This window comes from Agelaius phoeniceus, chromosome 4 (genome assembly GCF_051311805.1).
Source record: "Agelaius phoeniceus isolate bAgePho1 chromosome 4, bAgePho1.hap1, whole genome shotgun sequence".
In the NCBI taxonomy this organism is placed as follows: domain Eukaryota; kingdom Metazoa; phylum Chordata; class Aves; order Passeriformes; family Icteridae; genus Agelaius; species Agelaius phoeniceus.
In genome coordinates this window covers 22,546,308-22,573,838 of record NC_135268.1, presented here as the reverse complement: position 1 = coordinate 22,573,838, position 27,531 = coordinate 22,546,308, and the positions used below count along the sequence as shown (strand labels likewise).

Below are 27,531 nucleotides of genomic sequence, written 5' to 3'. Positions count from 1 at the left end.
TTGTGGATGGGGAAAAGAATATGTCTTCAGGGATCAAATGCATAAGGATGTGTCAGAATTTCAAGCATTATGTAAACACTCAGTGAAATGATAGACAGCAAGCCTTTGAAATGAAAAGAAAATCAGTGAAATTGGACAAATCTGTTAATTCCACATTAATCTGAATTCCACATTAAGCACATGCTTCCCTAGGGGCATCGGTCTCTAAAAGATTTTACAATATCCTGCTGATTTAAATATAACCTAATATGATCAAACACCTCACCTTATGGTTTGAGCTAGAAGGGTAAAGATACAGATGTCTTTGACATCTCTGGGCTTCCTTTGCTGCTCCTCTTCCCTGGTTCCTTTTCAAATTACTTGGTATGACTGTAAATGTGCCCCTACAATGCCATGAGGTGTGAAATGCACTCTGCTTCCCTGATCCTTTGGGCTCTGGCTGCTTCTACTGCAGCTTGGGAGAGCAGTTGCAGCAGTGGCCATGAGAAATCTGCATGAGGAATGACAGCTGGGTGGCAGGCTGGGATAGTAAAGCACAGGAGGAAGGACCAATCTTAGCTTGGCAAGAGGATCTCCATCATCTCTAATTTACAGGTAAGCAATCTTGCTAGGGGAAGCGGTGGAGGCAGGGACATTCCTGAAGGCAGAAGAGAAAAATGACCTGCTGGGAAACTTCAGGAAGAAATTACTCTTTGGGCCACTGGCAGACATTGGGTAGATGATGGAAAACCCAGCCAGGGAGATCAGGTGAGGAGAAAGAGCACATGTTTTGAATCCAAGGGGAACGACACTTTTGGGATGGTGAAGAGCAGAAGTTTGCGCTAATTTGAGTCTTTCTCACTCAACCCAAAATATGTGTTGTGGAGAGCTCAATGCAAAGCCACCACCAAAGTTTCAGAGATGAAAAGCAGGATCTGGGCTAGCACTAAGCCTAGGTCCAACCAATTTCTAAGTCTCTGTTCTCTGAATTTCCAGGGTTTTCCTGTTTGCTTTCTGCCATCAGAAGAAAGCCTGGTACACAAAGGTAGATGTCAAGCAAACATTCAGTTCAGTTTAATAAGATAGAGTGTAAATAACACAGGCTCTACGTTTGACGCTCACTAAATATGACTGCATTATTCCTGTCTCTTGTGGCTTTTTTTCATTGCTTCTGGCAGGAAAACACAGAATGGCAGGAAATCACTTATTCCAAGGTAGAGGCTTTGCTTCTGTAATAACCCACTAAAGGCCTAATCCTGTCAAGTTTGAAGAAACTTAGTAAGACAAAGGATGTTTAATTTAATCATGTATTAAGGTCATGTGCAAAACGAAAAATAAGGAAAATAAAGATGAAATAAAATGCAACCCCTTCCATCCAGAGGCTGAAGGCAAGACAAAGAAATAATAGTCTAACTGATGGCTTCATGGGTGGATGGCTAGAAATATCTGCTATGCCCAGAAAATAACATCTGAAATCACCCTTTAAGCCAGAAAACAGATCCTGCTGCTGAAAATGGACAAGTCTGTAAAATGCTTCACTGTACAGCAGTGGTGCTGAACTGTGAGGTGTGGCACAACTGCAAGGACAAGGCTGCAGCACTGGTGTCCCCAAAAGCAGGGAGGGGAGGAGGGATGCAGGCTCAGCTCCACGTAGGGAAGTGCCTGCACGTAGGGAAGGCTGGAGCCCGCAGCCTGGTGAGTGCAGCTAGAGGGAGACAAGGCAGGGGCACGGCAGGGATGTGCTGAACCTGGCAGAATAAATCCCTGCTCGCTCTTTGCTGACCTGGGAGCCTGGGCAGGGGTAAGTGTGCCCACAGGGGACAAACAATCCCAAAGTCATGCAGCCAGCCATGCATCTATTATCCAGGCACCGGGGCAAAAAAAGAAAGCAACCTTTTCCCCTTGCTCAGTCATCTTAACAGCAACCACAACAGAAAAAAAAACCCCTCAAAAGCTTGGCTTAGCTAACATATGCAATCTCAGCTTCCCATCAGTGTCACTCCTGCCTGCCCCACGCCAGGCCCACTTGTCTTGCCCTGCTTTTGCCTGGATGGTAGATGTGAGGGCCCTGCTGCTTCAAATGCACACTGGCTGTTTTCAAAATACCTCTTTTTGCATTTCTCTGGCCTTGTGATTTCTGTGTAGATAAAGGTGAAGAAAATAAACTGGTCTCTGGCACTGTCTTTGGAGGAAATGAAGAAATGAAAAGGTATTGCAACCAGATTCCACATTTGAAGCTATGTAAACTTAGTCCCAATCAAGCCATCACTTGTCAAAAATTAGGAGAAGGCCATCATTAGGCCTCATTCCAGCTGGTTTGAAATTAGTAATTAACTTCTCACAGAAAACAGATATTTTGCAGGGAATCAGAGATGACATTTTTACGTGTGATATACTTAGTGAGCCAAAGGAGTCTGCATATTGACAGTAAACATTATGCCAACAAACCTCTGTAGGTTGGAAGACCCTCCTGTGCTAATTTGGGATGATTTTCAACTGTGAGGATATTAAAGCTGAAGCAAGAAAACACATTTAGACTGCAGTAGGCAGAGCATTAGCAATCCAAGGTGTTCCTATCAACCACAAACAGAATAAAGAGAGGAACAAATCCAGCAGCAATCAGCTCTGCCCTGGCTCAGGAGCTTCCATCTGGGCTGAGGCAAGCAGGAAGGCAGGCAAAGCCATGCCAGCCACCACAAACCCTAGATTGTGGGGCTTCCAGGACAGGAACTTCCCAGCTCACAGGTGCTTTTCTCTTGCTGGGATCTCAGGCAGAGCAGACTGAGGAGCACTAGCAGGGGCAAAACTGCTGGCACCAGACAAAGGCTGGGTTTCTCTGTAACCACAATTGCATTTATATGGGTTGGTTAGTTGTTCCTCGTTTGTTTTTTTTAAAAAAATCCTGGGAATCTAGGAAGTTCTAGAAAAACCTGTCTTATCTCACCCCCAGAAATGCTGGCTCAGGCTAAATCAGGAAGTTCTGTAAAATGCTGCAACTTGTTTAACTGAACACATCCCTACACATGAGTGTAAGTATTAAGAATACAGCTGACAGTCATAAATCATGCCAGCTCACTGTGCATGCAGAAAGGGAAAAGAAAGCTGTCACTTTGGTGCTTGACAGCACAGTGATGAGCACCATACAAATGGATAGTGCTCATCTAATATAAATTAGGTAGTTGTTGCCTAGAAGACTACCATTAGGGAGTACAATGCACTGGAACTTGGGTAAACCAATAATATAATATTTTCTGCAGCAAGAAAGACAGGAGTGCCACAGGAGAATGAAGTTTCTCTTATTAATGACTAGATAAAATACTTGGCTCGTTCCACTTTGGGAAAAAAAACTCAAGACAGAAGAAGCACAGGGAAATTCAGAGAACAGATGAAGCACTGGGAAAGACAGAGGATAGATCTGCTTTGTCAGGGAAATAAATGGAGTGATCTAAAAAGCCTTTCCCATATCCAATTCCTGTGTCTGTGTTAAGGGCAGAATTTTCTTCGGTTTGAAGAATTGCCTCTGCCCCAGCCAGGGCAAGATGGGAGAAAGCACACTAGAGGAAATTTCCTGGCCTCTTTCTTGCAGGGCTAAAGGCACAGGAATTTCTAACCCTTGCTTCATCTTAGAGGATCTCAGCTGCAACATTTCTACCCAAATACCAGCACAGCCTTTCCTACTCCAGCTAAGGACCAAATTGGTAACTTTAATGTCGTAAAAGAAATTCAATACAACTGGGAAACCAATTTTATTTTGCTTTGTTCTGAACAGGGATCTACCCACTGACATGGACCATTAAGTAAAGTAGAATGAAAAAGCACCAGGAATGATTGAAAGCCTATTTAACAGAGCAGCAGCCATACCTGTAGGACTTAACAACAAAAAGGGCAGAATATGTAAGGTGCTGGATGATGTTTCCTGTTCATCTCAGCATGGCTGTATAGTTCAGCTATTCTGAAATTTGTTCATGTGAATCAGGAAGACATACAGAACAAACTGCAGCAATATGCAACTGGATGAGAGAAAATTAAATTCCTATAATAGTGACACCAAGCACTGTTAATGCATGTAGATCCCTTGGAACATTTTTAATAACAATCTCTCCTACACAAGGCCTTGAAATGTGGCCATAAGAAAAAAAACAACTTCATAACACAACTTGGCAGACATCACAAGAAGGTCTTAGCCCCAAAAATAGTTGGTGTTTTCCTTTCTTCTCCCTGTACACACCCAGACCTAAATTCATTTACAAAACGTGAACAAATAAATATATTTTCATTAAAGATGAATTAAGCATGGCAGTCTGGCCTGTCTTACACATAAAAGAGAGAAAAGGAGATTGTTCCTCATTTAGAAATAAACTGCCTTCATGTGTCACGATGGCAGCTGGAACCTGAGCAACAAAACCTGGCTCCAGGTATTGAAACAAGTTCCACAGCATACAGAATAGACACCACTGAAAAGAGAGTTAGCTGTCTTAAATCTCCCTATTACCCTTCATCCAAATATGTACTCAGAACTGGCCTAAAGCTGTTAAAGCCTTTAAAGCTATGAGTTTTGGATTTCCACTGGGTCATGTGGGTAATTCAACCCAAACAGACCTTGCACAGGGGAGAGGGGAGCAATCTCTGAGATGATCACTTTTTTTTCCCACTGAAAAGATACTGAGCATGCCAGCTGTATGCCAAAAGGCAAGAAATCTGGAAGGAATAGGCTACCCAGAGCAAAGATTTTTTACAAACATTCCCTGTGTGGGCTGACCAATAAAAAAGCTCTTGTTTTAATATGGCCAGAGCCTGCATACTAACTAAAAATGAAATTTGAGCATATTTATACTCACTAAAGAAGTGGCTGTCAAAGATAAGCATCAACTTCAGCAAGTACTTAGTTTCTTCAGTAACAAAGTACACTGAAAAAATGAAGGAAAAAAAAAAGAAGTGTGCTGCATCCATATTTTTTCTCAGGGAGGCAGTCAATGAGAACAGATGAGAAAAGAGTTGCAAAATTCTGATTCATCCCTGCCTTTTATCCAGTCAGTCTGGAAGGACATGCTTTAAAACACTGTTTTAGAAAAGGGGTAGAAATTAAAGCTGATTTTGCAGGACATGTGGCTAATTGTGAATTCTGGAAAGTTCCAACACAACTCTCCTTTTTGCAAATGTGACAGTGCATGATGTTAAATGCTTTCTGTAGCTGCTCATGCATGATTACAAAAGATTCAAATAGCAGCTTTATGAGTTTTAATGAAAGCAGAAGGTGTCCAGACTGTGAGAGTCCTTTGTTAAGAATATTGGCAGGGATGGTACAAAAGCAGGAATTTTCTAGTAGGACTGGGTTGCTCATATGTGGTTTAGACTTCTGAAAAACAAAGCAGAAAACCTTCTTCACTTGGTGAATTTGATTCCTGGCTATTGTCTCTCAACTTTGCCAATGGCTATTATATGCAGGTACCCTTTATGTAATAGATCCCTCTAAAATATTTTACTTCCTTGGCTCCCACCAACAGTTTCTAGAAAGAATGTGCTGTTATTCACTTAAATTGGACAATTCAACAATAGTGGAGGGAATAATGGAGAGGAACCACAATCCCTCAAAGTGATAATAACCTGCAGAGATATTTCACTGCTCATTTTTTAACCAAAACCTGACATTTCTCATTATTTCCGAGTGCAGACTACCTAATCCAGAAGTCTATCTATCACAAGTAATTCAGGTACAGAACTGACATTGCAATTATTTTTACTAGTACTAGCCAAAAATGACCTATGTCTCAATGTGCACAGATCAAATCTCTCCTACAGATATAGCAGTATACTTGCATTGGAAACCTTCAATTATTGGAATGAAAACACACACTTGTCGATCCAAAGAAAGTGTTTAGGGAAGAAAGTGTCCCTGTTTGACTCCATTTATTACTTCCCAATAGCCTATCCCTGTCAAATAACAACCGTATTTTATCTTATTTAAGATGTAAAAATCCATCAGAAAGCACAATAAATTTATCTCTCATGCAGAAATAACAGTAGCACTAGTGCAAAATACCTTCAATAAAATTTCAGTCCATGGGAAACACTCTGGAGTTCAGCTTTTGTTGGAGACTGAAAAGCATGCATGGTTTTGTTATAAGCTTCGGGACCCAGGTGAAGAACACTGAGGCAATTTGGTTTTCATCTCACAGCTCTTATATGAAACTAGTTACTTGGCAATCAAAAATACTACCTCTGACTATAAGAAAAAGAGAAAAATAGACTTTTTTCAAATTTTACCAAGGCTGTTCTGCTTTTTTTTTTTTTTCAATGAAGTGGAGTAAATCTCAGTGGCACCGTAGAAAAATTCAAGATTCTTGTAATTTTCCTACTATAACAAATAATCAGAGACAAAACACTGTGTTATTATTATCAGTTATGTCTCTGATGCAGTCTGCATTTATTATTCTCCAGGTTTGCAAAGAATAGAGAGTTGCCTGGAAGAAATGCCAGATTTGGTTTACAAAGGAGTTTTCTTTTGTGCCACCATTCCCTTTATGCTGAAGGTGTGTGGGTGTGAGAAGAGTCAGTGGAACAGAACTCTCTCAAAAGTGCCCCCCCAAATAATCAAAGGAAGGTTTCCCCTGAACTGCATTGCTACATTTACATCAGACATTTTCTTACATAAATGAACAAACTGGAATTACTACATTGCTACTTAAGTAAATGATGAGTATTTTTCTATGTAAGGCCATCTTCAGTCTCAGAGAAAAATAAAGTGACAAAAAATTATAATACTCCCATATTTATGCATTCTATGTTTATCATTTTTACTGAGGTTCAAGTAAAAAATATTTACCCCCTTTTGAGGGCTGGAGAGCACAGCTGATGAAGAGCAGCTCACCATGCCAGCCAGGCATTCATTGCTTGGATGTGAATGAGGGCAGAAAAGGCTGAGGTGTGATAGTGGCCAACAGCCACCAGCACAATAAAGTTGCAAAATGGGCGAATGGTGTGCCAGAGAGCACCAGCCAAGGCATTTCTGATTCAGAGTCTGGCAAGTACATGTGCAGTCTCATCCAACACACTCTGCACAACTGGCCTTACCCACCCTCATGAAACCAGAACCAGTGCAGATAAGAGATACAGCTGTGAGCAGGAGAACAGAGTTCCTATCTCAGGAGGAAAAAAGCCTTGCCAAGACATTGCATGGAAAAGGAGAACTGAGAGTGAGAGAAGGCAGAAACAAAGAAGAGCAGTGTGAGGGAAATGCTAATATTAACAAAAGCTAGCAGTTACACACTGGCTAGGAAGAAATCTGGACTAAAAAGAATGTCCCTGGGAGTAACAGGGAGAAGGAAATGCTTCCCAGCAGGAGCAGCATCAGAAAAACAACAGACTTCCCAGGGGAAAACACTCAAGTGAACAAAAATCCCTCAGCTTGGTATTGAGATGGCTCCTGATGAAGTTATAAAAGGACCTATGTGGTGTGCTTGCCTATCATAGCAGGAGAATGGATTCGGTGACCCAGCAGACCCCTCTGATTCTTGTGGTCATATAACAGCAATAAAGCAAATTGCCTGTAGCTTTGTCACTTGGGTCATCTATCAAACAAATGAGGCTCTTGGACTGCAGATCTGAAACATGCACCCCAGTGCAACAGCCATAGGTTTTAGTATGCCCCACTGGTGTTCCCCAGTGCTGTGGGAGATGTGTGGTGGATGAAGGACACCAGACCTCTCATCCCCTTGCCCCTCTCTGTCTCTGCTCTGTCCTCCTGCTGCCAGTGCCCCTTGGAGCTCCCTTCCCTGGGCCTGCTTGGGAAACCTGGTGTGGGGCACCTGGCTCGTCCAGCTGCAAACTCCAAGCCTTGCTCCCTGTGCAGCCAAGATGCCAAAGGGATCTCTGCCCAAAGACCACACCCAAGGCAATCTGGAGCCCCTAAGGCAAAGTAACCTCTGGAGATCCTTGTGCAGTGCACAGCTGCCTTTTGAAAACAGTGTAACTTTCAATGGTCTAGAGTAAGTGGTCTTTCTAAATAAAATGTCCATGTAATATTAATGAACTCTAACTTTATTCATGCCAACCAAGCTTGCTTAAATATTATCATAAATGAGCATAAAATAGCTAAGTAAATGCAAAAATATTACCCCCAAGGGATATTAATAATGATAGCTTCACTCTGGTGAGACCCTGAAGACTTGACTCCAAACTAAAGGTTTCTTTAGTAAAAATACATTGATCCAACAGAGATTTATTTACAGCAACCTACTTTTAGTACAGAGGACTTATAACACTATTACTCTGGCTATATAATTAGTGGGTAAAACACATATACTAATGAGCTTGAAGGTAGAATTCAGTGTTTTATGGATAAATGGTTTACCCCTCCTTTCTTTAAAGATTTTACGCTCTTTACTGTGCTAATTTGTGATACTGGGAAGCAATTTCTTTCCTTTCACTCATTACATGTCCACAAAGGAATAGAAGATTAACTCTCACTTCACCAGCCCTCTAAATGCTTGTAATTTCAAACCAGTCTCTAGTGCCTTTTGGTGATAATAATCCTTGATATACCATGTCAGTACAACTATGAAATTAAAACGTGTTACGGCAAAATGCCTTCCAACGCTGTTCAAAGTTTTGGCCTCCCACATGGAATGAATCATTACAGTATTAAGTTTTCTTTTGGCTTTGCTGTCAAGTTCTCTGTGGCAAAAAACTGCCAAGGGTTTTATAAAGGTTCCTGTCACCTTGCACCCGATGGCCTCAGAAACACATACTGCTGACTTCAGCTACAGCTTTATCCATAATTTCATCCTAAACAACCCCGAGCCCATAAAAGACAGAGAAAAAAAATTCCCACTTTATTATCATATTGAACATGTCATGTTCTTGAAATAAACCAGCATCATGAGACTTTAATCCTCTTTCAACTTCCCATAAATGCCATCAATCAGAAAACTGTCAGCTCAAGTGTGACAAAAAACCTGCTTCCATTCCCCTGAGACCCTGGTGAAATGAGTATTATTAGCCCATTTTCTCCTCTAAAGGGGTCTGGTACAAAAGAGTGAATCATCAAGAAATGCAGTCTCTAGCACAAGATCAATATTGATACATCCCCTGTTGAGAGGCTTTAAAACGCTACCCAACATATGGCAAAAACCTTTGTGGCTTTTCAAAGTCTGTGGTTGAGAAAGGGGCTGGAAAAGTGGCTGAGTGACTTCAGCAGGATGGGATAGAGCCTCCTTGCTGCAAAACTGATCCATATGTGATAACCATGTGTGCAAAGTCCCTGCTTTTCACTCCCAATACAGAAGCAGATGATGTTTGTTCAGACTTTTGCCAATCAACCACCTAAAAATCCTTCTACTCTTTATCTAAACACAAACTGACCATCAAGTAGCCTGGGATATTTCAAAACACCTCTACTTGTGTCCAGTTGCTCAGCAAGATGATAAATTCATAGCATGATATGCCAGAGACAGTTTTTCCCATTAGTAAATATCTATCTTGAAAGGGTTGCCAAACATTTTCTCAAAATTTTGCAAGAAATTAATTTGATGCCATCCCTGAAGTGTGGTGGTTTAACAGGAAATATGTTTTCTGGGATGCTGTGGTTAGGCCAATGGATGCTCAGATTTTAATATTGGCACCTAATGTGGCCATTGGGACATTGGAGCCGCCTCTGAGAGCACGGGGTTAAAGCAGGGCTCTCCCCAGGGAGGCTCTCTTGGGTTCTGGTCAGGGAAAGGTTCAGAGCTGCCCTGCCCGGCTGCGGGCTGGGCGGCCCAGGGGCAGCCATGGGGCCGGGTGAGGTAGGCCCAGGGGCAGCCATGCGGCCGGGTGAGGTAGGCCCAGGGGCAGCCATGCGGCCGGGTGAGGTAGGCCCAGGGGCGGCCATGGGGCCGGGTGAGGTAGGCCCAGGGGCAGCCATGGGGCCGGGTGAGGTAGGCCCAGGGGCAGCCATGGGGCCGGGTGAGGTAGGCCCAGGGGCAGCCATGTGGCCGGGTGAGGTAGGCCCAGGGGCAGCCATGGGGCCGGGTGAGGTAGGCCCAGGGGCAGCCATGGGGCCGGGTGAGGTAGGCCAGGCCTGAACAGAAGGGAGGGGAAGGCCCCTGCAGGATGGAAGGGTGGAGGAGGAGCACTGAGAGGCATCGGGCAGCCACCACCCCCAGGAGAGACAGAGAGAGAGCCTGTGCCTGTGCTTGGCCGGCCGAGAAGGAGAAGGGGGGGGGGGGTGAGAGAAGGTGCCCGGCAGGGCAGCCGTGGGAGTTCTGGACAGACAGAGCCTCAGATTTTTAACCCTTTTCTTGGATGGTGGAAACCTTACAAATGCTAATCCTCCTGGAGCTGAATGAGAAGAGAGATATAGAGGAGATAAGAGGAAATGGGCCATGAGAGAAATAGAGAAGAACTCAGGTGGAAGAGATGATGGAGTAGCTTATGCTGGACTCTTTTTGTGTAGCCATGGACAGAACCATGTTCCTTGTGATACAGGGACTGCATTCTAGGGGGAGGCAATGCCTCAGGACCAAGAGGGTTCAGTGTGGGTACCCCTCGGCCCCAGGGGGTGACAAATACAGGGGGGACAGGTGTCCCAAAGTTGAGACTGTGCCTTTTTGGAGTGGGACGAAGCATCCTTAAAAGTCGACCCTAGAAGCAGCTCTGGTCCATGTTCAGTGGTGAGAGCGCTGGACATGAAAGGAAGAGATCACCATTGGCACAAAAAGGGCTCCTTCTCCTCTTGATGAACTGAGGATTGAGTATTCTGAAGGGTGGTGCTGGACTGAGAGTCGATGATTTGGGGGACGTATTGTATTGGGAATTTGGTGGGGAGGAGGAGGAGATGTATTTGTGAAGTTTTCATTTGCCTTATGTGTTTCTTTTTTTTCCTTTCCCTTGTAGTTTAGTTAATAAATTTTTTTTTCCTAAGTGGGAGCCTGCTTTGCTTATTCCTGGTCACATCTCACAGCAGAAACCAGGGAGAGGGTATTCTCATGGGGGCACTGGCATTGTCCCAGTGTCAACCATGACATGAAGCTATAAACTGAGCAAATTTAATATACACTTCTTCTTTCCAGACTTGTTTTGCATGGAAGGGGATTTTAGTCATTTTAAGAAAAGGTCCCAGGAGAGCATATTTGGATTGGTATATAATGTAATACTGCTGCAAGGCCCCACTCTACTAATTTTCTCTGTTAGTGTTTTACAGAAAAGAGCATTGATAGATTACTCTTTTGAGCACCTGCCGTGTTTACATAATTCCCCTTATTTTGCATTTCATCTATCAATTTATGTCTGTTTACAAGGACTCCAACTTCCTCAGTCAATACAGACAAAATTTCCATGCTTATCACACATGGATCTTCTTCAAACTTATGTAAGGAAGTTTTCAGACTAACTTAATAAACCAACTCAACCAACCCATGTTAGAAGTGTCAATAGGCAGGCCCAAATTCCAAAAGCACTGAGACAGAAATTCCTGCCTGTGGGAGGAGATGTCCAGCAGGAGATGTCTAGCTGGCCTCCACTTCTGCCAGCTTTCTTTCTCTGAGCACCAGAGATGTTGAGGTTAAGCACAGGCTTAGGAACACAGGCTAAGGGACATTAAAAAGACTCCCTGTTTTTCCAAACATGTCTTGGGGCTCCTTTGTAAACTGTTTCCTTGTATAAAACGGCCATAATCCATGCAAGATGGGCAGATGTATGAATGCTACAGCAACCTGAATAACAACTTCATAGAGAATGACCCATTTCTTTCATAAGTCATTTCAAATGCCATCGTAATTAATTAAAAACCAAACCAATAACATTCATCTGGGAGCTAAACTGAAAGACACACAGGATGTTGATTGAAACCCAACTATCTACCAACTGCTGCAGCCCTCCAAATTTTGGTCACTAAGCAGTATTAGTAATTGACATTTTATGCTTCTTTGTTTGAACCGTGACTTCTTTTGGCCATCAGCTTTCCTATGCTCCTCCAAGCACACAAGCTGCAACCACCTGACAGTAATTGCCATGACAACTGATGCTGGTCCCAAGAGGACAAGAGACAATACTGCCAGCAAAATTCAATAAGCAACATAAAGCAACATAATGAAGTCAGACACATCATGGGAAGTTGGTTGTGGTTTCATGGTATGGAGAGTGAGCAACCTGGAGGATCCCTCAACTGTCCCAGGGCTATCCATTTCCCAGCCTGGAGTACTCACATATGCTGCTCAGGGTGATCTTAGTGCCCTGGATGGGATGGAGAGATGCTGCAAAGGACCAAGTTATAAGGTTGGAGGAGAAAGGCAGCAGGATGATGTCAGAGAAGGGTGGTTTAGAATGAAGTGAGGAGATTTGCTGGCAGTGGGGCTGGAAGGGCCATCACAACACTTAGCCTGGCCTACCAAGGATGTCACACTGACGTAGGAAAAGGCAGAGGAAAATTTTCAGAACACAAATCAGGATTAGGCACCATACTCCTATGCAACTTCCTAAGTTTTCAGCTTACTGGCCTCCCCATCATGTGAAGACAATAATCTAACAAGTTCTAACAAAATTAAAAAGAAAAAAAGGCACACTTGTTTTTATCTACTCAGGTTCTAATAACGAAGGAAATGCCTTAATTATAAGCACAGGTTAACTGCATGGCATCATTATAAGGCTGATTTGGAGTTTCATGACTGAACTAACTGCATCCTTTACCTTCAGGTTTCTTTGATGTGGAACTTTAATTCAGACTTCCATCACTTTATGATGACTGATTCTGGAGTTATTATAAGCATTCTTTCTTATTTCTATCTATCAAATAATAAGTTGTCATTTTCAACTCTAACAAAGATTTCAGTTTCTAATGCCATTCAAGTATCCAGCTGACTCTAGCTAATTTAGCTAACCACTGTTAGCATGGAGCAGACAGGCTAGGTCAGGAGAAGTGGCATGCTAAGAGGAGCAGTTCTGATTGACATGGTCTTTAAGCTATCTCCTCTTCCTATATTTTTTAATTTGTTCCCTATTTTGAGTCAAAAAATAATCCCTGAATATCATACAGTTCCCCCCTTCAACCATAAATGACTCCATTTGCTTAAAACCAAGCCTGGAAACAGAGCTGAAATTTGTTTGAGAAAACCCAAGTTCAGAGCAGGCAATAAAGCCCCAGCTAGGAAACAATTTTCTAGAACAACAAATGTTGCCAAGAAAGCTTCCTACAGCCTTGCCGTGAGAGCACAGTGACTCAAGGCAAGCACCACTAACTAAGCCCAAAGGGAAGTGATGCAGACTGCCAGAGAGAACAGCAGGCAGAAATAAGGACCCTTTTTGCCCAGATGCAATGTTTGTGTTAGTGCTGGCAGTACAGCAAGAGGCTTAGGAAGTCCAGCATCAGGCCTACAGAGAAAAATCCTTTGGTTTCTAGGCAGCACACCAGGTATTTCAGCATATCCAGAAACATCAAATCATCAGTTTTAGCTGCAAGCATCACAAACTGAACTTTAAGAAGGCACCTCCAGATAGGAACAAACTATCTTGTTTATCCAGATCAATATATCAGTGCAGGCCTGCAGCATTTCTCCTGCTGAATAAAGATCTGGCACTATTTACACAGAGATAACCTGCACCATCACTATTAAGATTCAGCCCTGTGATAATTCCAGCTGTATGGGATAGGCTGTATTAGTGATCTAAAGGGATGTAACATTTGAAAATTTCAGCAAGGAGCTTATCATTGCTTAGGCAAGAGGAAGGACTGGCATCTCCACTTTTTCCTCAGTTCAGAAAAAGATATTAGTGGGTATGCAATGCCTGTGGGGGATGAGAAAGCTTCTTGGTGAGCGAGCAAATATTCAGAGCTGAGCCTGAAATGCAGCACTGTGGGAATCATCTTAAATTGCACTAGGATGAAAGATGCACAGCATGGTCTGCTCCCAGTCCTGCCAGCCTAGGGCAGAAGTCTCCTGGTGAGAGTCTTTACCCAGGCTTTATTTTCATCATGAGCAAAAAGACATGTTCAGCCTCATGAATGGACAAACCACTTACACCTCTGAGAAATGGGGGGGGAAAAAGGAAATCAAAAATCCTCATTTTTTCACAATGAGCAACATTTCTGACCCCAACCACCAGTTTTGCTTCTGAAGAGGTTTGGAGACCACTACCCAGGAGGACAGGCACTTAGAACCCTTGGGGCACCTCCTGGCCCCAGAGTGTGCCCAGGCACCCTGTGGGTCACTCCCCTGCACCCGCGCAGGGCTTCATCCCACAACCCACGACCCCTGTTTGGCAGGGCAAGCATCAACAGGCTACTACACAACACTGAAACAGCCAAAAGGGTCTGTGTTAAGTGAAGCAGCAGTAGGAAAACACTTTGGGCAGAAAAAAGGAAGCCAAGACAGCAGGTAATTTGAAATAAAGCTGGCAGGAGTGAGAGGAAGGGAGCTGTGTCTGTGCTCAGCTCACAGCTGGGCCAGCTCTGCAGCCCTGCTGCCTCCCTTCATCTCGGCTACTGCAGCTCTCCATGAAAGCAGAGAGTCTACTGCTCCTAAACTCAGCCCTAAAAAACACTCCAGCACCAAAGCCAGCCTGGATTTCTTCTACAAAAGAAGGCCTCAGAGCAAGCAAGCAGTAAACCACTGGTAAAAGCTGAGAAAATGGGAAGAAAACAGCCAGTGGGGGAAACACCGGCTTTGATCAGCATCCAAGTGATTGGTATGGTCAGCTTGGATGTGTTGTTCATCCCCCTGAGCTCAGTGTCCTGCAGCAAGCTGGAGTGACAGACCCTTCACTTGCAAAGCCAAGGAGAAGGAGAGGATATCACTGCTCTGCTCTCTGCTACCACACAAATACTGCATTTTGGGGCTGAGAACAAAACACAGCCACTGCTGCCAGCACAGCTTACATATACTTACTTACATATACAACCATGGATAAATTTCTTCTTGTATTAAACACCTGTCAGGGGTTCTTTCTGAAACCTTGTGTTTTTGAGAGGCCTTGTATGTTTAATCTGGTGCGAGATTGACACCCTCAAAAAAATTAAAAATGAGCACTGTAGCTGTTTTTAACTTAAGAGGGACATGAAGAAGATCAGGAAACTTTAATTTCCTCAGGGCTTTAACCATGCTTCTTTTTCAATTGCTTTTCTTCTATGGATTTTACAATTTACTCGAGATTGATATAAAATGGAAGAACACAGGGGAATTTGATGCTGCAGGTGAAGCCCAATGGCTTTCTGAAAGCCCTGATTGCTGCCCAAGTGTGACTGTCAGAGCTGACACATTTCTGTAGCTTTGCATAGCACTTCACAGTATAAGAAAAAGAAATGAACATAAATTCCCTGTTTCATGGGGACCTTAATCTTGAGCCTTACATCTAAATTATGCCAAAGGCATATTATAGGATTAAATTCTCCCATCAGCTAAACCAGTATAAATCTGGAGTAATTCCATGATCTGAAGATCCACTGCTAATTAACTAAATCCCCCCAAACCCAAGGAAATTAACAAAAACAAACAATATTAAAAATAAAGTATCTATTTCTCAGTTACCTCAAGGCTCACTTCTTCATGGTTAATCTCATGTGTTGCTGTAGGAATATCCCAGACAAAGCCAAAAAAATCAGTCCTGGGTCAGGAACTTCTAATCCCTGCTCTCAAGGCTGCAAAACAGTGCTAATGACTTTGCTGCTTTTCTCTCCAAATATTACTGTAATGGAGTTTGTTTGTTCTTTTTTAATTAAAAAATAATTGAATTTTTAATTAAATAAACAAATCTGAACATGGCTTATCTGTCTCATCAGCTTTCTGTAGCAATCTGATGTCTTTGATCTCTTTGTTTCTGTTGAGGCATCCCACCTATGAAACTGCAGCCAATGCAGTTATTTTTCCTTTTAATGCCTGTCACCAGCTGAAACCTTTCTGCTTTGGTGGGAGCAGCTGGAGCATGTACTTATCTACAAGGCCAGGTAATTAGGTGGCAGCCTTTCTTCCCTGCTTTGGAAATTCAGCTGTTAGGCTATTCTTTCAGCTGAAGACAAAAGCAGCAAATAGAAGGGAAAAAAAATTCAATTGCAATAAGAATGAAAGGATCATGATCTTTCCAAACAAGTGTAATTCCCCTGGCTGAGCCCTTGACTGTGAGGGCTTTCAGAGTGACCTGGCAAAGCCTGTGCATGCTGTTGAGCACATGCAAGAGGGAGATGTGATCACCTGCGGTGACAAATTATTGCCACTAGCACTTAATCAGGAGTGTAAGCACATGTTCCAGATAGGCCAAACCCCCTTGTGATGGTTTTCTGGGACTATAAATGGCTTTTATTCAAATCCCTCTGTTGAAGGTGAGCACTAGAGGAATACGATAAAGTATTTGATTGAGAGGAAGTCCAAGTATGACATACTTTTCTGATTTACTACCAGATGGCTAAAGAGTGCCATTATCAGCACCTTGCATAGGAACTTGAAAGAGCAAACTTTTCCTGATTAATTCTTTTATATTGGGTTATATATCCTGCCTTCCCATTCTCACCTCCTTTTTTTTTTTTTTTAAGTGCAGTTGGTCATTTAAAGCATCTATTTCTGTTCATTGACTCTAATTTTATGCTGTTTTATCTCTTGTTTTTTTTTTTTTTTCCTCAGAAATTCCAATATTCTGGTTCTATGTAAGTCTTTTCCCTTAGTCAGGAACTGCAGTCTGTAATAACAGCAGTCAAGGCAGTTCATTCTGGCAAATGCATGTCAGAAAAGGACTGCTGTGACTTTGAAATATTGAAAGTGACTGATAACATAATGTGTGAAGCAGAATAAATGCATAGAAATGGAAGTTTTAGCTGAGCAGTCAAAGTATGAACAAAATACAGTGTCAGAGCTCTGCCCTGAAAGCTCTCCGTGCAGGTGGTTACAATGGCAAATTACTAAATGCACTTTGCAAAAGTGTTTTATGAATAAAATGGCAAACACAGTTTTTCCTTGGCCATATCGTCATTTCTGTTTGCTTGCACCATGTCTAAGTGGAAAACTTGGGTCTGGAAAGTCATTTGGTTTTTAGGACAGTCATCAAAACTATGATGGCTGGGATCAGAGCTCTGCTGTACTGTGGGCTAACCTAACACCACTAGCACTAAAGCAGAACATAAACCACATTGTTGCACACTGTGCAAACAAGAGCCTCCAGCATTATCCAGCTGGTTCATGTCAGCAGATGCTTTCATCTGTTTTAACCCTGCAAAGCCTCTCTGCCACCACCAAATCTTCCTTGGGGTGTGGGCAGAGGTCTTCCCAATTTTGTAACAACTCATCACCAGAACATTTTTTCCTCAAGACTACACAGGAGTCAGAGAGCAAAGGCTTCCCCACCCCATCTTCATCTTCAAACTAACCCAAACCTCTCCATCACTGTGCTCAGACACATGGGTGACCCTGCTGGGCAAAGTGGCTTCCTCTCCCAGTTCCTTCATTATTTCCTTAGGGAGCAGCCTAGAGCAACCTACCCTATGGGATTGCTCTGAGATACAGCAGAAGACTTCTCTGGATAGTTTTTTAGATTTCTCACATTGCTAATTTCCACCTACATGGAACTGAGCAAAAAAGGAAGGCTTCATTTTTTTGTCCCTCTAAGAATCACTGAGGAAGGCTCAGCTCCTCACTGTTTTTCCTGTCACTCCCTCTGCTCCTCCAATGAGCTTTCTTCTTCCTATTTCAGCAAGGGAAGACAACTCTGCCAGGAAACCTGCTACCACTCTTCCTTGGCTCTACATTCTGGAAATTTTCCCCATGCTCTTTTTCCCTTTGCCTACCCCTGAACTTGGCTGAAGTCATCAACCAAGGCTAGCACCTTCTTGGCTTACAGATGTTTCAAGAACAGATGACAAATAGCAGATTGGTATTTTACAGCAGGGCAAATCTCTGAAGGCTGAGGTAGCCTCTGTTGCAGCAATTCCACTGGTGGAAGCAAATATCTTAGCTCAGATATGGATAAATCCTTCCAGCTGTCATTCCATCAAGTTCATTTCAGCTTTGAAAACAAACTTTATTTTCAGGCCTTTTATCTGGAAAACAGGACTAGCTGAAAATGAGCTTTATGGTCCAGCTAAAGGTTAATTTATTTTTAAGGCAACAAAATGGGTTAGCAAAGATCTATTACTTTTTGCTCTTTTGCTAGTCTTGATTATTTTAAGTGAAATAGGTTGACCAGTTTTGAGAACTGAGACCAAGAGCAGGTATGGGGTAGGTGGGCTAAACTCTTGTTTGGATTATTATGGTTCTATCATCAGGGCAGCTGCATGACTGGTCCCTTCCTATTTCCATGGAAAGCTCTGCACTTGTTTTCCACCCCAATTTAAAGGCAGTGCTGCTGCTCAGCTGAGCCAGAGTGAGTAGTTACACCCATTCCTCCCCAGACTGATGCACACGTTAGAGAAGGCAGCCAGAAAAGAAAAAAACCTGTACTACAGGACAGTGTGCACTGATGGTAAACCCAATCTTTGCTTCAGGAATTCATAAAAGGCAAGTTCTTGGCGGGAAGCCACTCACTGAGACTTCTTTTAGCTTTACTGTCATCAGATTTATAACCAAGCAGTTTCAAACTATGCAGCCATGCACTTACTCACTCCATAAAACTTTAAAACACATGAACAACTCAGCTTACAATAAATGTCGCTTCCATACAGTTGGATGAGCAACACTGCTGTACTGCACAGCTCACTGGGTAATACCTGGCCATTTTACATGCCAAGTCTGAGGTGCCTAAGGGTAAAGAATTGGATAGCAAGTAGCGAGAAAGAGCTTGCAAAGTGCTCTCTACTGGTAATTTAACACATCACAATTAGACTGTTTTCTTTGGGGTGGTAATGATGGGGAATTAATATGCAAAAGCATGCCCTTACCTGGCTTGCCTTTGGGAAACTCTGAATGTAGGGCCCTTTCTGAAAGTGAACACTGATTAGGAGAAAGAGAAAGAATAAAGCTGCCTTTTGTTATGGTACCTTTTTTCCCCAACATGCAACAATGTTGGAAAGTTTTCCTTCACCACAGCACTGCTTGGATGCAGAGGTGCCTTTCCATGGTGAAGGAGGAAGGCAGCTCTCTGTTCCTCATAGCTCTGTGCTGTGTGAGAATGCAAGAAGATCCAATGCCTTTCTCTATGATTTTCTTTCTCATGCTTCTTCTCAGTGCTGCTACCTCATGATTCTTTAACTTACCCCATCGAATAATGTTATGGTATCTTTAAAAAGCCCTAATCTGCTCACTGCCTGTATATGTTTGGAGTAATTTTTCACTATGTGTATGTAATAAACTCCAGATCTGCTGCAGAATCCTTTAACCTCTCTCATCAGTTAATATCACAGGAGATGAAGAAGTTGCTCAAGTCTGTGTTTCTGTAGGCGTCTCCATCCTGTTCAGCTCCTAGCCATGAATTCACAGTGAGACCTGCAAGCACCATCAGGAGTCAATAAAGCCATTTCTTTACATTTACATTACAGGAGTCAATAAAGCCATTTCTCACAACGTGATGTGTGGGAGCCACAGCCTCTCTGCAGTCCTACAGCCAAGGTGAGCAAGCCAGATGGGGAGGAGTAATAAAGCCAGGAAACCCTTCTGGTGACAGTGCAGGAATCTTCAGAACCTGGAGATAAGGCAGTTGGTGGAAGAGGATGCAAAGGGACAGTGTCAGATCATCTGGCCCTTGGGCAGAGCTATGAGCAATAAGCTCAGACAGGATTGCAGAGCCCTGTAAACCTGGGTCAGATGCTCGTGGGCTTGGTAGAAAAAAAGAAGAGAAGAGCAGAGGGACAAAAACTTTCTGTTGGGGCTTTCTCATAAAGCAATGGAGGCCATATTGAAAAATCAGCATGAAGCTACATCTTTTCTTACAATCCATTTGAGGTGACAGGTTTCAGCCTGGATGCAGTGGCCCGGAGTGAGGTGAGCAGAGTGTGAGCACTCTGCAGCCCCAGGGGGCAGAAGCTGGCTGAGCAGCCCTTCCTCAAGGTGAGTTCCCTGGCATGAAGGCCAAATGCAGTTTGTCCTGGAGGACCTGGGTCAGCAGAAAGGAAGATGGACATGTTTTGAGACCTAGGGCCTGGTGCAATTCTCAGTTTTACCCCTACAAGTCAGAAAAAATAGGATAGACTGGTTATTTTGGATGGTCAAAATATTATCTTTGGTGTGGTTAAATTTTTATTTAGTATCCTGCTTATCTGAGAAACTACCTTGTTACTATGTGCTACTCTGAAGTTAAGGCTTTCATTAGCAATGACTATATCTGAATAAATTAAGAGTGGACTCTCATGTCAGATTGCTCAGAAACCTGGAATCACTTTTGATTTTTTTTTTCCTCTCACTAATGTAATTTCAGTCATATGAACTTGTGACATGATCTAAGAGCAGACTCTCAAAATTAAATTCTTCTGTTTAAATTCAGGAGTTTGCTTGAAGTCAAGTAATTCTCCCAACTTGCAGAGTTTCTTAATTTTCTGGTGTTATGAGAAAAAAAAAAACATGCTTTGGGTGGATTTAGGTAGATTTTACTAATTTGGCACTATATGTTTCAGAATGTTATACATACAGCTCAGAATAGGATTTCAATTCTTAGCAAACTACCGTGACAAAGCAAAGTTGATCTCTTACTAAGGCATCCACTATTCTGCAGATGATCCTTGCATTTAATAATGAAAAAATCAATTATGTCATTATTGTTAGTCCTCTGCAGGGTTAGGGTATAATCCAAAACTCTTACTTCCCATATAGCTGGTAAAAGATAAGTCAGAGAATTAGTGACACTTTTGTGGGCTTTCATTAAAAGAATATTTAAAAAAAAACCCAAAACAGAGATCTTCTCAAAGAAAGGGGTACATAGTCCCAAGGGCAGAGAAAAATCAAGGTAGTTGGGAATAAAGTAATTTTTCTTGCACTGGAGTCTTTGGACATAAGTGACCTCCAAGACACAGAATGAAAATTTAAGGAGAGGGAATTAATGGTGAGGAGACAGGAAGAACACATATTTATGACCCAGGGCAGGAACTTTCTAAGACTCAGGATTTTGCTGATGAGATGTAAAAAGGACAGGAGAATATCCACACCATTTATTTAAAGCAGCTGGCTAATGATTTGCTAGGGGGCAGTCTGAAATGCCATCTGATGGCTCTCTTCTTTCCCTCCCAGGTTTTGGATATCTGAAAGCACACCACTTACTGCTAGGGAGGTGTCTTTGGGCTTGCCATGAGGAAATCATTATAAGCATCCAATTCTTTTCCCCCCTCAGGACAAAAAGTTGTGACTGACTTCTCTAGGAACACCGCAAATTTGCTGTGACTTCTTGTGAATAATGTCAAATTCAGACTGGGTTTCTGCTATATGGTAGCTGTACCTTCCATACATTTTGCCCTCACATACCCCCTTCCCACAGACAACCACCAGGAATTATGGAAGTGCTGCTGCTCCTCTTGGCACACAGACAACTTTGGGTGTCCATGAGCTTGTTCTTGGCTGGGGCAGTTGTGGGAACACAGCTGATGAACAAGACAGAGTCCCACACTGTGGGCTCTAAAGGCAACTTGCCTTTCCCTTTTATTCTTCCTATTGTCACTGTTTCTTTTGACCTAGAGGGGCAGAACACATGGGTGCTCTTTGGGATAAGAGGGGTGCAGAGCAACTATCACTTGGTTTTTCAGTAGTTTTGGGTGCTGACAGGTTCCAGTTAAATGACAAGTTGGCTGCTGGCCTCTGCTGGGCACAGAATTAGTGCTTCCTGTCCCTTTGCCTCTAGTGTGCTGCACAGCTGGGACTGTAGTGCAGGAGGAGAGAGTGAAACAGCAGAGAAAGTAGGAACATGAACAGGATTCCAGCACTTTGCTGCCAGCCCTCCTTGACCCCCACCAAAAGCCAGCCACCAGCACAGCACATGAGCCATTGCTGCAGCACTGCAGGAAGCACAGACATCCTATGGAATACTCTGAAAAGCACCTGCAATTATATTTATACCTCCTAGGGGTGCAGTGGAAGTTTTAAAGTTTAAGGCTGAAAAGAATTCTTAACAGGTGTCAAATTTAGTGTCACTACAGAGCTCCTCATGAACCAAAAGACATATCCTTTTCAAGCTCTCCTAGGAAATTTGGCAGTTCCTATTACAGCCCCTGTCATTACCTTGAAAGAAAAATATATAGAGAGGGAAAACTGACATGCTGCCTGGAGGCTGCTGGTGCCCAGAAGGTTAAATCTTAGTGGCAAAGGAAAGAGGACAGCCATCTACCTGAGCACATCACCTGGCTGCCTAGTGCCATGACCAGTTGTGCTTGTTAACACCTGCAACATGAACAAAGTCATTGGGATGGCTATGACAGCTCCATCTTTCAATTGTTACCCAGCTTATTTTCTATATTCTTTGTGTTACAGCCACATATCTATTGTCAGGATGGACCCAAAGCATCTGCTTTCAGAGAAAGCATGAGGCAGGGCCTGGTCCCAGATGCTGTGTGGCTGCTTTGCCACCCCCGTGCAGCAAAAAGCCAATCTCATACTGTGGTCAGGCCATTCACTGCTGCTCACCTCTTTGTTTTGGCATAGAAGGGATTTTTTTGCCTGTGAAAAAGAACGACCCTCAAAGACCCTTTTTTGACACTGCTTCCTGTTGGTAAACTTTACCACAGTGTTACCTTGACTGCAGCTCACGCTGCAGTCAAGTAGCTTTAGAGAGAAGGGGTGAGTGTTTCCACCTCTCTGTCTCTTTTCCTGTTTCTCTGGGAATCACCTGTATGCTTGGAAAAGGTACTGAAAAGTTTTAAATGTAAGCCTGTGCTTCCTGCACAGAGAACAAATTCTCCTGTAAGCTTGCCAGACCTTTCACAGCTGCACCCTAGGGATTTAACACTGTGCAGCTTATGGCTTTATACGAAATTTCTTAAAAGAGAAGGCCTGTATTTTCACATGAATATATTTATTTTGGGAAAGATCAAGAAGTGCCAATATATTTTAAACCGGTTCCCTGCTGCATTAAAACTGTGAAATATTCGTGTGAACATTTGCTAATCCTATACAATGAATCTATTCCTCTCTCTCTATTTAGCATGCAGGCTGCAGCTGCTGAAGGTTGTTGAGCCTTTTCATTAGGAAGAAATGTAAGGATGATGTATGAAAACCACATGGATGTAAACTCAAGGAACAGTACAGAAGGGTATTAAGAACAAAACCTCATAAGCTACCTTGTAAGCATGATTTCTCTTTCACATGTTTGTTCTTATATGGTTTTTCACTGCTTTAAAATGTAAATTTATATTTATGGACATAATTAGAAATGCTATATAATATGCTCTTATAATACAGAAATAAGAATATAAGCACAGCAGCACACACATTTTCAGAATATATATCTCAGGCTCTCTAAATTCTGCAGGAGGTAGTATGACTCCAAGCAAATTCCAATTTCTCTGTTCAGCCATTATTCCTCCTAATGCAATGAGTTATTTTCTCACCAGTGCTAAGTTCTGCATATCCATCTAGATCCTCCTGTGGCCCAATATCTGACAAATAATCCCTTTCTTCATCTACCTGAACTCTGACAACTCGAACAGGAAATCAAAAATGAGTGCCTATGATCCCAGATTCCACCAGGGGACAACATATGACCTTGGGATTTCATTTAAGTCTCCTGATGCTATGGATCCCCTAAGCATTAAGTGGAAATAGCATTTGCTTTCCTGAGAGATGCTAATATTTAAGAATTGCTCCAAAGATCCTCAGATAAAAATACCTATATATGTGCAAATTTTTATGCTTCCTTCTGCTTCCCTATAGCTCCAAGATATAATAACACTGAAAAGCCAAAATTGTCTTATGAAATAAAATTGTACTTGGAAATGTCAGGCCTGCACAGAGCAATGATCCAGGAGTGGCTGAAGGCAGTGTATCAGAAGAAGCTGTAACCCAGCCTCTCCATGTGCCCAGTACCACGACCAAGGAGAAACTCTCTTACCAGAATCAGCCGTAACCACTTCCCCCATGCCAAGAACTATACCCAGTACATAAACCCTGTCACAAGCAATCTCTGAGGGCACTTGGGATGCATCCACCTTGGCTTGCAGAGCAGCAGAGGTGGGCAGGAAGAATGCGGGTGTGAGCTGTGACACGTCGCTTAGCGGTTTCACCGTGTTTGGTAATAAAGACACAGACTCTGAAATTCCCTAATGTCTTCCAATTTTTGTGCTCAAACTTACAGGGATAAGGCTGTGGAGAGGATGACTTAACACCTTGACAAGCACCTGAGAACTTGAATAAGTGGAAGAATTTATTTGAAAGATTACAGGAAGGAATCCTACTCCTTTGTTTTGCATAGAGATCCCTAACAGTAGAGTGCCAGAGATTTTAAGCAGAGACAGCCTGGACAGCTGGAATATGAGAGTATTACAGTATTTGGTAAATATTTGGTTTTAATACTCTTTGTAATATACAAAGCATATACATGTTTCATCAAAAGTAAATTTTTTGTTGATTCTGTGAAATTTTTATTATGTTGCTGCTATGCTAGCTCAAAATTCAGCAATGTCACTCCCAAAGTGGAACAGATTCAAAGAATCCAAGTCTTCCCTGTTCATGCAGTAGGTGTGAGCAGGGAGTGGTTCCTCTGGATCTGCACAGTGTTCCTTACTGGCTACTTTCTCCCCACCACAGTCTTTGAACAAAGGCAAAGGCAACAATCCAAATTATGCATATTTTGTATGTTTACCTGGCAGCCACACAGCAGAAATCCCATTGCAGCAACAGTAAAATTTTGCTTCATACACATAACACAAACCAACAGAAACCAGGCTGAGAGACCAGATTCAGAATGATAAAAAGGGTCAGGAGACTAGCTCATGCCTTCTCCTAAGCGCCAAACTGCAGATAGAAGTTTAGTAGTTTTTTTACATTTCACACAGATCCTGATTTAGGAATCAATACTGGAGTGGAGCAGAAATACGTATGCAAAGGCACAATACATACAATTAATTTAGTATTTCTGATCCCAGTAGAAACACAGTACCAGTAGCATCTCTAGAGATGGCACTTTAGTGGCCCAAGAGATTGATTAGTATGGGGATAACCACCTATGCTTTTGGGTACTAACAGGGGTCCTTCCACCAAAACACCTAATGTTCTTGTTCATCCCCTTTAGTTTTCCCATCACTGTCCAAATTCTTTTTCTTCAAGAAGCAGCTTCTGTAATAGGAAGGGTTGAGTTATGCTGACTCTCTATAACAAATGAAGCAACTCTTTCCTTATTTTCCTTCTAAGGAGGTTGAGTTTATCTCATTAGTGTTTTCCAAAAGAAACAAGAACAATTCAAATAAGAGCAACACAAAGTGTTTTTAAAGCAGTTTCTCGAAAAGTGAATAATTCAATGTCTCAGATAAAATGAATGCGTACGCAAGAAACGAAGCGGATTGCAAGAACAACGTGGTTTTTTTCCCTTTGCCGAAAATTTAATTAGAAGAAGGCTCCAGAGCTGAGAGAAACCTTTCCTTAGTAGCTCCAAAGGCTTACCTTTGTGAGAAGACGTCTCGGTAGGGGCTGCCATGCTGCAGGGCGATGCCGTATCCCCTGTCCGCGACGGTGTTGCCGACCGTGTAGAAGGAGCACTCCGCGTCGTTGATGGCCACGTACTCCAGCACCGCCGCGTCCCACACAAAGGCGTAGTTCCCGTGCTTCACCTGCAGAAAACAGAGGGAAAGCTCAGGCTGCCACGTCTGGAAGGAGCTCAGGGCACCTGGAAATGGGGCAGTTTGAGCACAGTCTCTCCAGGGGAAGGGAAGTTTGGGTACCCAGCTGCTGCCACGAAGGACTTGGGCTGAGCGCCTCGGCTGAAACTGAAGAATGTGAGCTGATAACAATGGGCCATCAGTGACACAGTGCCGTGGAGGAAATAGGGACTGTCCTTTTTCCAAGAGCAAAGGAGACACCACAGTCCCTCCCTCAACACTAAATTCCACATGAAATCCCCTGTAAATGCCATTGGAGGCAGGGTAGGTATTCCTACTTGGAGAAGCATGGCAGGGCAGGCATGGCTATCCAGAGGGAAGACCACCATTCAGGATGGTCCACATTTCAGTTATGCTCCAAGTTGTGACAGACTTCACAAACACCCATTTGTCTTATGGATTCTGTGGGTAAGATCACACCAAGTAGGTTTTTTGGGATTACTTTTCTCAGCATGAGGTATTTTCACATATCTTCAAAGAATTTCACAGAACAAGATCATGTAAGCCATTTTAACTGTTTGACTAAGATAAATCCAACCAGCTCATTACACTAAAAAAGCTTTTAAAATAACATCCATTCACATTTGAAACAAATCCAGATTTTAAAAACATTTAAGTATATGTGATGTATACAAAAGTTAGGCATTTATTCAGAAGCAAGCCTTTAAAACCAGAAACTCAGTGTATACAAATAAATTAATTTCTGCTTTCCCAACATATCATGTTTTTTTTCCTGGAAAAACAGTAATCTCTAGGTGCTCTACCAGATCCACATCTTTTGCTGGTTTTCTCTTTCCTTGGTCTCTGTGTCAGACCAGAAGAATCCCTCTGCTTTTTTCCTGCCCCTCTGCTTGGCTTCGTTTAGCTTTTTCCCTGTGCTGTATTAGGCAACTAAGCTGTAAAGCTAGGCTGAATCCATTGACTTTGTACATCTAATGGGAATAAATACGTGACAGCTAAGTGAAAAGTAAACAAAACACAAAAAGGCCATGTGGGGCCAGGCAATCCAGAGAGAATTCAAAACCAAGTCAGCATATCAAAGTAAGCAATGTCAGTACATCATTTAGATTAGGCTTTGACAATGTAGATTATGTTTTTAAAGACTGTTTACATATAAAAGTTACTGAAGCAAGCCACACCGTCTGCTTGCTCACAAGATGTAGTGCACAAGGAATGATTGCATTTGGGACACATTCCTGTTACTGCAGGCCTGGCAAGGGAATATTTCCTATTTCCATCTGTAGGCATGGCAGGGGGAGGATTTGTGCAGATTTTGGAGCAGAAAGGGAGCCATATTATCTGTGGACTCCACAGGACTTGCAGGATAAAGAAAATTCTTTTCAAAGTGCACACACACACACAAATAAATGCAGGACTGGGCCAGTTTTAATCTTCAGGCTCTGGAAATTGTCAAGAATGTTTTTTCTCTCCTCCCAGTGGAGGTTTAGGTTTATCTAAAGAGGCAGGGAATAAGGGATGGAAGTGAATTTGCAGTTAACAAACAATACAACTTGTATGCTTGTCCTATAGGTAGTGCCACTCACAGAGCTCTTCCTAGCATGGGTTGTTCTCATCTTCCTGCAGGCACCACTTGAGTAAGAAATAGCATGACTGAGAAAAAGGCCCTTCCTAGGAGAATTTAACAGGATAATGAGTCAGCCTGAAAAAGGATCATGATGTGCAGAGAACAAGGGAGGGAAACAAGAGACAAAAGCAGAGGATCAGAAGTGGGCAAATGAATCCTGAAAAGGATCAAATGGACTTTCTGAACAAAAGAATTAAGGGAAAGTGGGGTTCAAAACCCAAGTAATTTTACATGTGGGACATAACCTTTGAGGTGATGGAAGGAGCAGAGGGTTCTGTTTTGACATCCGCTT

At 42.7% G+C, this 27,531-nt stretch overlaps 1 protein-coding gene across 7 annotated transcripts in view; it reads right to left on the bottom strand.

The window, feature by feature from the left end:
- The window catches only part of GRID2 (glutamate ionotropic receptor delta type subunit 2), a 681,167-nt gene that overhangs the window by 41,343 nt on the left and 612,293 nt on the right, over positions 1-27,531 (bottom strand). For all 7 annotated transcript variants that reach the window (XR_013182016.1, XR_013182018.1, XR_013182020.1 and 4 more), the window contains exon 14: positions 25,440-25,606. Coding sequence is in view for 2 of the 7 variants with exons in the window: in XM_054633768.2 (XP_054489743.1) it covers positions 25,440-25,606 (167 nt within the window). In the remaining 5 variants the exon portion in view is untranslated. The remainder of the gene's footprint in view (positions 1-25,439; positions 25,607-27,531) is intronic.